Genomic DNA, 14,755 nt, shown 5'->3' with positions numbered 1-14,755 from the left:
GAGGATGTAGACTGGGAAGATTTTTTCTGCGCTGCTCCCACAAAGACTGTAAATCGTGGTGGCAGGAAAAACAGACCGAACCCTGATAAACCTGCCAGTAGCACACACCCGGTCACCATTTCCACACCCGTCACTCAGCCATTCCCCACCAGCACGGCAGCCCAGATCTGGCCTTCCTCTTCAGCCATTTCACCTCCTCAGATGTCTAGGGCCCGGCCCACACCCACACCGGTGCCAGCTCCCAGGAGGAAGGCAGCTGCGACGCAGTCTACCTCCACATCCACTCTTGTTTCCCGGGTGGGGGTGACTGGTGTCCAGCCACCTCCCGTGCCTGTCCCAGCGCCCAGGCTGAGGGCAGCCTCAACCCAGCCTGACCTCCCTGGAGGCTGGGAAGAGCTAACCGGCCCACCTACTACTTCACCTCTTCATCCACCTCCTGATCCAACCTTTCACGCCCTCGCACTGTCCCTGGTTAGGCTAGCTGAGGTGTCCCCTGCTCAGGCACCAGCCTTATTAGCCCAGGCCGCAATCTTATCCCCCTCGGTAACTCTGTCATTAGCTCAGCCATTAGCATCGCCAACCTCTGTTCATCCCTTAGCTTCCCCACTCCAGTCAGTTCACTCACCTGCTGTTCAGCTTCCACTCCAGTCAGTTCACTCACCTGCTGTTCAGCTTCCACTCCAGTCAGTTCACTCACCTGCTGTTCAGCCTCCACTCCAGTCAGTTCACTCACCTGCTCTTCAGCCTTCACTCCAGTCCCCTGTAGTCCAGTCTCCTTCTCCCGTCCAGTCAGTCCAGTCGCCTCCCGTCCAGTCAGTCCAGTCGCCTCCCGTCCAGTCAGTCCAGTCAGTTCAGTTCCCGGACCTGCAGCCACAGCACCCAGAGCCAGCTGTGAGCCCTCCTGCTTGCCAGCCAGGGGCCTCCGCGCCCGCTGGCTCGGCCGCTCTCCCGCCAGGGGCCTCCGCGCCCGCTGGCCCGGCCGCTCTCCAGCCAGGGGCCTCCGCGCCCGCTGGCCCTGCCTGTCTCCAGCCAGGGGCCTCCGCGCCCGCTGGCCCTAAAGCTGTGGCTCCGTCACCCCCGGCTCCCGTGTCGTCACCTGGTCCAGCCTCAGCCGCACCGTCGCCCCAGCCACGTTCTGGACGTCATCGCCGGCGCGGCCGCCCACCGGACCTGCTCAGCGGCCGCCCACCGGACCTGCTTATGTGGAGATAAGTGGGACATTTTGCAATCATTCTTCTGGATGATCTGTCACTGATTATGAGTCTTTACTGGTTAACTAGCCTCTGGTGGAAAACTTATTTCTGTTACTCGTCTCTTTATGTTCTTAGAAACATTAATTCAGTCAAAGATAGTGTCAAAAACAAGTTAGTGATACTACAGTGAACTACAGTTCCTGTCATTATCTTCATTTCTTACACAACAGCTCCAGTGTGCAATGGGACAAAAACATGTGGCCTTACACAGCCACAGTCCAGGTGACCTGATTGCGGTACAGATTGTCTTGTTGTCTACATGATGTTTTGCATGTAGCAATCTTTGTGTTAAAAACAGAATTAGCTTGCTTTTTGTAAGGTCATAGCAAGAGACTGACTATAGTCGGGGGTGCACAGAAGTGGTCCGCAGGTGCACATTCGCTGTCAAAATAAAAGACGCGCATAAGAAGTTGTAACGCGCGTTTGCGTACATAAGATTTTCTGGAGGAGGACAGACATTTGTTTAGAACTAAGATGTCGAAGAAGCAAGCTCCTTTAAGCAATTACTTTGGTGTTCCTCCACCTCCAAATAAATGTCAGAAGGAGTCCGAACCGCAAAAGAAGCGCGTATTCTCGGAAAAGTGTTTGCAGGAGGTGAGCTGGCTTCAAACAAATGATGAACGCACAGAGATGTGGTGCAGAATATGCCGTGAAAATCCCACTCTAGCGGACAAAAACAGTGCCTTTTATATGTACGCAAACGCGCGTTGCAACTTCTTATCTGGTGCGCGTCTTTTATTTTGACAGCGAATGCGCACCTGCGGACCACTTATGTGCACCCCTGACTATAGTGTATACAGTGGGCTATATTATGTAACTGTTTGTGTCTGTAACTGTGATAAAGCACTGTATAAAACACACGATACCAATATAAATTCAGCAACTGAATTTAAGCTTTTTTATTTGACTACAGAAATTCTAAAAAGAAAAAAAAGGGGGGGGGGAAGCAAATGATCAGATAACCCCCCTGTGAGTAGCACTTGGTGATGGTGGGGAAGAAGAATGAGTCATTTGACCCAGCATTTTGGGTTTTCTTGTGTTTTTGTCATTTTTTTTTTATCATGATTTATGTATAAGATAAGATAAGACACCAAGACAAGACATGCAATACATAAATGTAACCATTCAACCACTACTATTACTATGTAAGTAATAGATATCTATGAGTATAGAAATGTACACGCACACACACGTACTAACTAAATATACATATGTATATACCTGCACACGTCCATACATATAAAAAGGTGCATTATGCATGAAGTGTGTGATGTCCACAATGTCCAGTGACTCATGATATCATGATTGAGGAGTTATAGAGTCTAACTGCTGTTGGGATGAATGATCTTTGAAAGTGCTCCTTCCTGCAGCGAGGGTGTTTCTGTCTGTGACTAAAGCAGCTGCTCAGCACACTAACAGGCTCATGCAGAGGCTGATGTGGGTTGTTCATGATGGGTGTCAGCTTTACTAACATCCTCCTCTCACCCACAGCCTTCACAGACTCCAGAGGACATCCCAGCACGGAGCTAGACCTCCGCACCAGTTTGTCAGTCCTGCTGACACTCATTCATCAGGCTCAAAAAAGAGCAGCACGGAGAGACCACAAACAATACACAACTGCATACAGAACAGACAAAATTAATAACATGACACAGTGGCATATACATTGAAAAGAGTGGAGCAGAGAAAAATTTGCTCAACACATCATGGGAAGTCACCAATAGCCTGAGCTTTGGCAGCAAAACTAAATGTTACTACAAGTTCACCGGTCATGTTTACATATTTTAATCCTAACCTTAACTGAAAAGAGACAGCTATATGGTTAAAATCAGGATTAAATATCATTGGATTTAGTCGAACAATAAAACAAGGACCTTCTTGTAAGTATCCCCGAACAGCTGATCTACAGTCGAGGGAAATACATATTGATTCCCAGTTGAACTCATTGTTTTAGCCACTTAGAATTCTGTGGTAGGTTTATTTTAATAGAAAATGATAGAATGTCAGCAAAATATTCAGGATTAGAGATGTAAGAGTTACAAATGAATGCTAATTTATGTAAGATAAATAATTCTTTGATCTTGTACTAACCAGCATGAACTGAAACAAAAGTAAACTGTTCAATAAAAGTTTAATTGGCAGCAACTTCAGCATTAACAGCCAACACTGACAGTTAATGGCACAAGTTCTATGAAATGCACCCAGAACCTCTGACTTGTTTACATCTTGAATGCTGCAAAAACAAAAAGCCATCTAAGAACATCAGCAAGAAGACTGCTAAACTTCGCACACTCTTATAGTCTAATAGACATATCCACAAGAAGCATAGTAAAAAAAAAAAACCCAAAAATCACAGCTGTTGGTCTGATTAATCACAAATGGAACAAAGATGAAATTACTATCGATAATCATTAGTGTGGGGCACCTTGCAAGATTTCCTCTGTTGTTAAAGATATCAGAGCAGCTCTGAGGACAGTTAAATATTTGTAATACATTGTGCTGTGATGGTTTGAAATCCTGGAGGACCCATGTTCAGGCCTTGAGAGAGAGTGATGTGGTAGATGAGGCCAAAATTGAGCAATTTTTGCATCAATTTACTGGTTGCATTTGCTGAAGAAGACACAGAGAATACTATCCCAAAACATGGAGATGGAAACTTTAGGCTTTGGGAATGTGTTTGTGCCAGAAGTACAGGGTGACTGCATGGCATTAATCACTCAGCCAAGGACTGAAAGTGACTCATGAATAGGTCTTCCAGCAAGACAATAACCCAAATCATACAGCCAAGGCAACAAAGGAAGAAGTACAGTGAAGTCATGGAGCACCTTAACCACTGTCTGGGTCTTAGTCCAACAGAAAACCTATAGAGAGAAATGAAGCTCTGTGGTTTCCAAGCAACAACCTTTAAGCTAAAGGATTATGAGAAGATCTGAAAAGAGGAGCGGTAGATGCAAACCGTAGGACAAACTGCATGAAATATTTGACAGCTTTGCTTGCCAAGAAAGAGTATTCCACCAAGTGTAAAGTCTTATTTTAAATAGCAATGTCAAAGATGGATTATATAATCATGTTTTCTTTGTTTTAGCATTCTTAGTATTTGAAAGACTGATTTCAGGTATTTTAGCACAAACTAAGACTATTTTTAGATTATTGCTGTTTACAGATATATAGATACATGTAGTTTAGTTGAAGTTTAGTTTTGACTTTTAACTCAATTAAATGCTCATTATTTATTCCAAGCAGGTGTATATGATGTGATGGAGGTGTTGTACCAGCTTGATATAATAATGCTTCATTTTATTCTTTTCTCTGCCACACTATCGCCAACACTTACAAAATAAAATAATAATAACAAAACCAGATCCTTGAAAAATGAAACAGAACCACGAGTAAGTTTAAATACTTTTATTGTTGTTTCACCTCATTGGGGGCTTCGATTACAACACAAGAGAACCAGGTGATACTAAGTCAGTATAAAAATAAATTAAGGCAAAAATAATACAAAATTCCCTTTCGTGAGACCTGAGCTAACATAGACTCTGTCTCTGTCATATAATTCGATACGACAATGACAGTAAGATGCGCATTCACAATAAGTTATTATTAAATAGAAGACTTCTGACAATAGGACAAGACATTGGAACAACAGAAGAAAAAATATTGCTACTACAAATGAAGATGAAGATGCATGGAAATGTAGCAGTCTTTACTGATATTATCTCGCTGAGATAGTTCTAATGAGCACAGTCAGGAAGGTTTATCTTTACTATTCCTACAGTTTCATGATTTACATTCTCCATGATTTGCATGGATTTTTTTGTAATGAACAGCCCAAGCAGATTATAGAATGTCACAGTGGTAATAACCAAATGCTGTAAGGAAAACTGCTTATTTTAGGATAAGGATATAAAGGCTTTACTATAAATTAAGACTACGTCAAAGAGATAATCTAGCTATTCATACTATGTTCTATAATTTTAAGATGTTGTTTCCCAGTTACTTAATTTAATTTCCAGAATGTCTTACATGTCATTCTATTATTGCCAACATTGCAGTCTAGAATTACAGACAAATAGTCTGGAGAATTAACCCTACAATTGTTTACAGCTGCTAACATGTGGCTTTTTCCTCTTCACATTTGCTTCACCCTCTGCTGCAGGAGAGCCAGTTGATGGGCTACCTCATTGGGCAGGTCAGCGTTCACCTGTGTGGTGAAGTATTTCCTGATCTCATCCACCTCCCTCTGCCAGAATTCCTGATCCAGGGAGAACAGCTCATCCAGGTCCACATGTCCCTGAAGGCCCTGGAGATTTAGGGAGTCTCTACAAGGCAGGTAACCCACTGCTGATGGCATGGCGCCCTCCTCACCATTCACCCGTCTGAACATCCAGTCCAGAACGCGGATATTTTCACCAAACCCGGGCCAAAGAAAGCCGGCAGTGGGGCTCTTGCGGAACCAGTTGACATGGAAGATCTTAGGAAGCTTGGCACTGGGGCGATCAGCCATGCTCAGCCAGTGAGAGAGATACTGGCCAAAGTTGTAGCCAAAGAAGGGGCGCATAGCGAAGGGGTCATGCATTATTACTTTGCCTGGAAGAAAAAGTAATTAGAGATTTGTCAGTACACTGTATGTTAAAGCGAATGACATTAATGTGTTATTTGTTGTCATTCAAGAATTCTGAAAGTGTTTTTTTAGCAGAATTTCAGATTAAATTGTCACTAGTCTAAAACAATTTATAGAATATTAGGCAAAAGTCAAAATCATCATCTAAGAAACTCCTTAAACACCCACTGATTGTCTTTCATACCAAAAAAGGACACAATCGTATGCTGACCTTTGTGTTCGGCTGCAGCAGTGGCCTCTGACCTCATGGCAGCGCCAACAAACACACCATGCTGCCAGTCAAAAGCTTCATATACAAGGGGAACACCTGAAAATAAGCAGATTCATTATCCAGTTATTTTCTGAGATATTTCTTTATCAAATCAAAATCAAATCAAATCAAATCAAAATTTATTTATATAGCACATTTAAAAACAACAGTTTTGATCAAAGTGCTTCACAACTAAAAAAAAGAAAAAGAATAAATAAATAAAAATAAAATAAAATAAGACAAATACAACGCAAGACGAGACAAACATAGAAACCAACCAAATGATAATCAAACTATCTTACGTCAAAGCCAGAGTAAAAAGATGGGTCTTTAAACGAGATTTAAAAGACTGAACAGTTTCAGAAGAGCGAATGACAATAGGGAGGCTGTTCCACAATCTAGGAGCTGCAATAGCAAAGGCACGGTCGCCTCTGGTTTTCAACCTAGACTTAGGTTGCATTAAGAGCATCTGATTAGAAGATCTTAGTGCTTTTACAGGGTTATACAGATGAAGAAGATCTATTAGATAGCTAGGGGCAGTGTTATTTAAGATTTTATAAGTGAATAAAAGAATTTTAAAATCAATGCGAAATTTCACAGGGAGCCAGTGTAACTTGGCTAAAACTGGAGTCATATGGTCATGCATTCTGGCACCCGATAAAAGACGTGCAGCAGCGTTCTGTACTAATTGCAACCGGTGAAGAGAGGAGTGGGGGAGGCCTAAATAGAGGGAGTTACAATAGTCCAGTCTAGAGGTAATGAATGCATGAATAAGCTTTTCAAGGTCCTTGGGGGAGAGGAAAGGCTTAACTTTAGAAATTTGACGTAACTGATAGAAACCGGATTTAACCACAGTAGATACTTGTTTCTCTAATTTGAAAGAGCTATCCAGGAGTACCCCAAGGTCTCTTACAACGTTGGAGAGGTAGCTAGCAAGTGGGCCAAGGGTAACAGTTAGTCGGTTCAATGGAATATGGCTGTCAAAGACAATAACCTCAGTTTTACTGTCATTCAATATTAGAGAGTTTTGAGATAGCCAGGTTCTCACATCATGAAGACAATTAAACAATGTATGCAATGGATCTGTGACATTCAAACTCAAAGGGAAATAAATTTGAATGTCATCGGCATAACAATGGAAAGAAATATTATATCTTTGGAAAATAGATCCCAAGGGCAACATGTACAGAGAGAATAGCATAGGGCCCAAAACAGACCCCTGGGGCACACCACAGAGAAAAGGAGCCGAGGAGGAGGAATATTGCCCCATAGTGATAGAGAGCGACCTCTCTGAAAGATAAGATTTAAACCATGATAAGGCTGTGCCCTTAAGGCCAACTACTTGCTCTAACCTTGATAATAAAATGTTATGATCTACTGTGTCAAACGCAGAAGTCAGATCCAGTAAGACTAGAACCACAGAGCAACCTGAGTCAGTGGTTAAAAGGAGATCATTAAAAACTCTTAGCAAAGCTGTCTCAGTACTATGTCGAGGCTTGAAGCCCGACTGGAATTTTTCAGAGATACCATTGGAATCTAGGAAGGTCTGAAGTTGTTTACAGACCACTTTTTCCAGGATCTTTGACATAAAGGGAAGCTTAGAAATTGGTCTATAATTTGAAAGAACACTGGGGTCGAGATTAGTCTTCTTAATAACGGGTTGAACAACAGCATGCTTGAAGGCAGACGGTACACAGCCCGAAGACAATGATGCATTCAAAATTAATAAAATACAAGACCCAATAGTATTCAACGCTTCCTTAAAAATACGGGCAGGGAGAATATCATGTGGGGAATTAGAGATTGTTAAGTGGTCAATTATTTCCTTTACATCAGAAAGAGTCACAGGCTCAAACTGCTGAAAGACAGCAGAGCATTTAGAAACTGAAACTTGATGTGGAACTACCGATAAAAACGGGGCTCTTAAAATAGTGATTTTTTCAATAAAATACCTTAAAAAACTTTCACAAAGAGCCGGAGAAACTTCCTTGTGTGCTGTAGCACGAGGATTAATCACGGAGTTAAAAATCTTAAAAAGAGCGTGGGGCTTGTGACAATTGGTCGAAATAAGACCTGATAAGTAGGCAGATTTAGCAGCTTTGACGGTCTTCTGATATTTTGACAGACAATTATGGAAGATTTCCGCTGACACTACGAGCTTATCCTTTTTATACTTCCTCTCAGCACGACGACATTCGCGCCTGAGAGCACGGGTAGTATCATTCAGCCAGGGTTGGCATGACAACTTAGTACGCTTAGTCTTATGTGGAGCCACAGTGTCCAGAATAGAAGAACATGTGGAATTAAAAAGGTTGGTAAGCTCGTCAGTCGATAAATCCACAAGACAGACGGAGTCGGGGAGCGCAGAGTTGGCGAAAAGAGTAGAGAAGTTGGTAATGGTTTCAGAATTAATCGAGCGCATCTGACGGAATGGACCCTGGCTGTTAAGCTCCATATGTCGTAGCACAACATTAAACATAACCACGGAATGATCAGAGATCCCAGAGTCCTTGATATCCGTTATACAAATATCCAGACCGTAGGACAAAACTAGGTCAAGCGAATGACCTTTTAAATGCGTTGGTTCACTTACCCATTGCATAAGATTAAAAGTGTCAAGAAGGGCAAGGAAATCCTTTGTTAGTGTGCTTGCCTCACAACAGACATGTATATTAAAATCGCCAACAATTAAAACACGATCGTAGCGTAAAAACAGGCTCCCTAGTAGTTCAGAAAACTGAAAAATAAAGTCCTTAACAGATTTCGGGGGTCGATACACCACAGCACAAAGAATTGGGGGAGCACTGTTCAGTTCCAGTAGCTGCACCTCGAAGCTGGTGAAAGAGACGGGTGGTAGTTCCCGGCATCGAAATTTGTGTTTAAAAATCGAAGCCAATCCTCCACCTCTGCCAGAGATCCTAGGAGAGCTAGCAAAGGCACAATCTGGGGGAAGAAGTTCTGAAAAAGCAGAAGATTCCTCAGGACGAAGCCAGGTTTCCGTCAGATAAAGAAAATCCAGCCCAGTTGAGACGAAAAGGTCGTTTAAAATAAAAGTCTTGTTTGCCAGTGATCTAACATTTAGCAAAGCCATCCGAAGTGTAGTCGGGTTGTTGTTAGTTGGAACAGATCTCAGCAGGCGAAGATTGCTGTAGTTCACACCACCTCTGGAAAGCCGCACCCAGCTCCGAACCGGTGGGCACTCGGTCAGGGAGTCTAGGTGAGCGTAGTGTTCAACAGGACTTATCCAGCGATGGCAGGGCAATCTATAGCAGAAGCGGCCCCAGAGAGCATGAGAAGAAGATAGAGTGTTTACAAATACGTGGTAGCTGGTCGCATCAAGTGAGTTTAAGTAAGCCTTGAGGCGAACACGAATACCGCTCCGTTTACCCCGTCGCCTATGACGTTTCCTAGGTGGAAGGGTAGCTGGAAAGCGGCGTAAATGATCAGAGATATCCGTCGAAGTTGAGAAAAAGTTCCCTGATTGCCACTTGAAACCAGGCGTTTGGTGAGTCAATGGCTGGAGATTCAGAAGAGTTTGACGATCATAGGTAAGAAGCGCAAAGGCGTCAGGATAACACAGAGAAAATAGGATAGCAGACAGTAGACAAAACTCGAGGAGACGGCTTGCCGCAAACACTGGCGCCATCTTTGGTCGAAGGTGACATGCCATTATTATTATTATTTTTATTTCATGTATTTAATCAAAGGGCAACTGGTGTATTCATTTCCATCTTTTGTAGTTTCTTCTCACCTTCTGGTCTACGCCCACCAAAAATGATGGCCTCTATTGGCACTCCCTCTGGAGACTCCCACTGTGGGTCAATAATGGGACACTGTCTTGCCGGAGTGCAAAAACGAGAGTTGGGATGAGCACAGGGTTCGCCTACGAAGAAGAAGAAGAAAAAAGAAAGAAACTAAGAACGTTTTACTTTTATGACACTCACACACTTCTTCTCAGTTTTAAAGTATATGATCTTTCTGTTATTTATCCCTATTTTTTTTTTATAATATAATCTTGTACTCTGAAATTGTTTTGGGTTTAACAATTAAAGATTAAAATCTTTTTTTTGTTACACTTCTGTTTCCACCTTAAATACTGGTTTTAAATCTTACACATCTTGTAGTCTTGCTTCTTTTTCTTCTTTTGTGAGCTGTTGCTTAAAATCAAAGAGCTGCTTACCATCTTCTGAGCGCCAAGGTTTGTTCTTCCAGGATGTTATGGTAACTCCCTCCTGCAGTGACTGGTCCATTCCCTCCCAGTACACACCACCGTCACTTGTCTCTGCAACATTTGTGAATATGGTGTTCTTGATGATTGTTGCCATTGCATTGGGGTTAGTCTTGGCTGAGGTGCCGGGTGCAACGCCAAAAAAGCCATTCTCTGGGTTAATGGCTCTGAGGTTTCCTACAACCAGGGTGAACACACAAATCAGAAATGTTAAAGTCCGCTGTACTGGATTTATGACATTTTTGACATTTGTACTTTCTTGAAGACCTTTAAAAAGACATCCTTCCTTTACCTTGATCATCAAACTTCATCCATGCAATGTCATCTCCCACACATTCAACCTTCCAACCAGGCAGTGTGGGGCAGAGCATGGCCAGGTTTGTTTTTCCACAGGCGCTGGGGAAGGCTGCTGCCATGTACTTCTTCTCTCCAGCAGGGTTGGTGACGCCCAGGATCTGAACACAGGAAATATTTGGTTTGGTGAAAATGAACAGAATGTGGATGAATCCAAAATTTAAGTGACAGTCTCATTTTTATTTCTTACCAGCATATGTTCGGCCAGCCAGCCTTCCTCTTTAGCGATGCGTGAGGCAATGCGAAGGGCGAAACACTTCTTTCCCAGCAGGGAGTTTCCTCCGTAACCACTTCCAAATGAGATAATTTGTCGGCGGTCTGGGATGTGAGCGACTAGTGTCAGCTCAGGGTTGCAGGGCCAGTTATTCACCAAAGGCTCTGAAAGACAAATTAGTACATTTGTTCATTTCAGTGGTCTATTAGCAGTTTTGTGGCAAAAGCGCTATTGTGTAACTAAAATATAAGTGAAAATATTATTGAGCAACAGTAATCAGAGTTTCCCCCCCGTATAGCTGCAGGAGAATGAGTCAATCAGTTTTTGACATACTTTTGAGTGGCAGAGGACAGCCGACAGAGTGCAGACAGCGGACAAATTCTCCAGTCCCCAGGGCCGTCAGAACAGCTTTCCCCATACGTGTCATCACCCTCATACTGGCCACCACGTAGGGAGAGTCTGTCAGCTGTACTCCAATCTTAGAGAGAGGGGAACCTACTGGACCCATGCTGAAGGGAATCACGTACATGGTCCTACCTGAGGATAGAAACGGACAGGGATGTTCTTATTTTTATGTTATTTCAATATTATTTTAAGGTTTTTGGTATTTGAGACATTCACAGGTAACAGACAGTCAGGAAAAGAAGAAAATTTGCCTCCAGCTCATTTAAACACTTTAAAGGCAGTGTAACTTAGTCTCCGATAGTGTTTCTTCTTTCTAAAAAGTACCTGCTGCATTGTGGATATACTTGTCTAGACTCTCAATGGGGTCCCGGAAAGGGGAAAAAATGTATTCATTTAGTCAGTGTACTATTGATGAGTGAAAGCTTTTGATTTTAGTTTCAAGTTCTCAAGTTTTTCTAGTCCTATATTTGAGTCATCCTTTCTACTAAGAACTGATAGCATTTATGAAACACGTTCGTCTCTGGTACCTCTCATACAGCCGGGGAACCGCTGAGCCGTGGCTTTGTCGAACTCTTCTGGGCACATCCAGCGGCCCAGCTGGCTGATTCCACCTCCTAGTGGAGTGGGCACTGTGTCCTTCTGTTCCTGGGTAACAATAACTGTCTTACTCTCCACACGAGCCACATCCCTCGGGTCAGTTCTGGCCAACCAGCTGCAGGAAGAGGAAGAAGAAAAGGAAGTGCACAAATATTGAAAACTTGAAAAAAAAAACCATTGTCTTTGAAAAAAGCGCTTTTGTTTTCAATTTTAATTTGTTGTACTTTATTTTAAAGTAGGCAACAATTTTAAAATCTTCTAAAGCAGCCACAAATCATTATTAATAATCAATATGTCTTCTTGATATCAGCTGGTAAAAAGGAATGGTGTGATTGAGCTACCTAGACCTACTGGTTTGTCAAGAGGTAGAAATTTTCCAGGTATGTTTTATATTTAAACAGCTGCTGATGACAAAATGATGTGTGTTGTCAACAGCAACAACCCTGGGCATCTCCCAGCTGCACCAAAGCACCACTGTCCCAGCTACAAAAACAACCCAAGCTATATTCAAGAAATTTAAAGCTATCGTTACCAATAATTTCTCCTGTTTTTCAATTTGAAACCCTCACTCACATAAAAAAAATAACTAACCAAATAAATAAATAAGTCTCTTAAAAAAAAAGAAAGCCTTCCATAAACCACTGAGTGTAACAAACATACCAGTTCTCATATTTGGTGAGCTTCTTGATCATCCCCTGTTCCTCCAGCTGGGTCAGGATGGCAAGGTTCTCCTCGTCTGAGCCATCGCAGATGTGAATGGACTCTGGCTGGCACAGGGTCATATTGGTCTCCAAAAACTCCCTTACAGCTGGACTGAGGGCACTGAGATCACCCTGCAGGATCCTGGGACCACTCTGGTTCTGGGACGGGATCTGAGGAGGCATGGTGAAGGTTCTGGAGAGAGCGTGAGCTGATAGACTGAGGGAAAAAGGTGACAGGAAGTCTGGAAAGAAAGATTTAAGTGGGGGTTTGAAAAGGAAAGGGGAAAAAAGGAAGATGGTAGAAGAATGTTGGAATTGAATAATATGGGTGAATAATATGGTGACAAGGAAGAGGAAAAATATAAAAGGAGGATAAAGTTTTGGAAATAAAGACAAAAATGAGGACAGACCAAGAAGAATGAAAAAAAAAGAAAAAGAATGAAGCAGAAAAATGGTCAAGGTTGAGTAAAATTTGGGATAAAAGAGAGACATGGGGGAAAAAAGAATTTTAAAAAAGTCAGTTTTGTGCATACATATTCTCAAAAAAAAAGTGCTCTGCTGCTGCAACATCAAGAAATCAAACTCTGGGTGATGCAACAGCGTCCCTGTGCAGATACCTCTCATTCTGCAGTGATCCTCACATTACTTTGCCTCATATTATTTTACCCTCCTCACTTTAAACATGAGCCCCACTGAAAAGAAAGAGCAGTAGGTTACCTTCAGTAGTTTTGCCTGGAGTGCAGAGCCTTTAGTTTGGTCTCATCTGCTGAGGTGTCCCTGTTGCCTGTTTGCAGGAGAGTTGAGGACTGTTTCTCCTTCTTGGTCAGTTGTATCTCCTATGGAGAGCTTTGTCCTTTTTATACCCTGGGGTGTCTCGCAAGACAAGGGAGGGAGTGGGGAGGGGTGTGGGTGAGGGAGGGGTGGGGGATTAGAATGGGGGAGGGAGAGGGTGAGGAGGTGTGTCAGGGAGGAGTGGTGGTGGTGGGGGGTGGGGGGGTTGGCCCTTGCGTTAGCTGGGTGAACCTGTTGTTCCCTGCAGATGTGAAAAACACAGTGTGTAACAGGCTGCTGGTGAATCATTAATCAGCAGCAGGACGTAATGTCGTCTTTGAATAACCGGTTCCCTCTGCCGCTGATCGCTGATAGCTGGCTCAGATATGAAAGAGAGGCAGGTAGCTATGCTTTCACTGCTGTGGCTGTCTCTCCCTCTGTCTCTCTTTCTGAGTAACACATGTTTTTGGAGGGAAAGCTCAAGGGGAGACCGCCTGGACAAATACATTTTTTATTTAGAATGATAACAGTTAGTCTCTTGCCATCCAATCAAAAAGAAGGCTGAAACAATAGCACAAGATTTCAATCTTAAAATTCTGAAATAAACAGTAATATATGCTCACATAGTTTTCAGCATTTTGTAGTGTAAAATAAACTTTTGCCCTGAAGCAGCAAAGCAAATCCAACTGATATACTCTCTGATTCAGGCTGCCTCTGCCAGTGTGGTAACCTCCTGTGACGATTGCAGCAGTTGAACTTTGGCCTACTTTACTCGATGATGTAAGTTCAGGGTTCAGTGTTGCCAGAACTGTGTGTGACGGGGGCTCCTTGGCTGGCCTCCTTTTATTGGCTGTCAGGCGAAGGCTCGCCTTTGTGGGATCAATGGTGGGTCACTGGAACATGCGCCCGTGTGCGCAGTTCAGAGGAACTGCTGAATAAAGTCAGCGACACTTAATGATAAGAGGTAAAAGCACATGTTGGAGATAAGCTCACTGTAAAAGTTGTAGCAACAGTTAAAGAAGTAATAAAGGTATATGTTTCAGCATAATTTTAATGACTGTCCAATTGCCACATGACAGAATGGCAGCTCTCCATGAGCTGGAGGGTTTTCTTCATTCTGCTGCTTAATACACTGGTATGCTGCATGTCTTTAGAAATAAACTGCGTTTTAATTCAATTCAATTCAATTTCAATTCAATTTTATTTATATAGCGCCAAATCACAACAAATGTCGCCTCAAGGCGCTTCATAGATACAGAGAAAAGCCCAACAATCATATGACCCCCTATGAGCAAGCACTTTGGCGACAGTGGGAAGGAAAAACTCCATTTTAACAGGAAGAAACCTCCGGCAGAACC

The 14,755-nt window shown here is 42.8% G+C and overlaps 1 protein-coding gene across 2 annotated transcripts; it reads right to left on the bottom strand.

The window, feature by feature from the left end:
- Nucleotides 1-4,468: 4,468 nt before the first annotated feature.
- On the bottom strand, nt 4,469-13,455 carry pck1 (phosphoenolpyruvate carboxykinase 1 (soluble)). Of its 2 annotated transcripts, XM_006783022.3 has the most exons (10): nt 13,344-13,455; nt 12,586-12,868; nt 11,856-12,040; nt 11,257-11,460; nt 10,900-11,087; nt 10,648-10,810; nt 10,308-10,532; nt 9,879-10,010; nt 6,089-6,184; nt 4,471-5,843 (listed from the first exon to the last, which is right to left on the bottom strand). In XM_006783022.3, exons 2-10 carry the CDS (start codon nt 12,807-12,809, stop codon nt 5,386-5,388), a joined length of 1,875 nt encoding a protein of 624 aa, XP_006783085.1. In that variant the 5' UTR covers nt 12,810-12,868; nt 13,344-13,455; the 3' UTR covers nt 4,471-5,385. The 2 variants fall into 2 exon arrangements, with proteins under 2 accessions (XP_087697003.1, XP_006783085.1); XM_087840877.1 differs by having other exon boundaries at nt 4,469-5,843; nt 12,586-13,441.
- Nucleotides 13,456-14,755: the final 1,300 nt, after the last annotated feature.

Source organism: Neolamprologus brichardi, chromosome 5 (assembly GCF_056152115.1).
Source record: "Neolamprologus brichardi isolate AB-2024 chromosome 5, ASM5615211v1, whole genome shotgun sequence".
Taxonomy (NCBI): domain Eukaryota; kingdom Metazoa; phylum Chordata; class Actinopteri; order Cichliformes; family Cichlidae; genus Neolamprologus; species Neolamprologus brichardi.
This window is presented reverse-complemented; position numbering and strand designations above follow the sequence as displayed.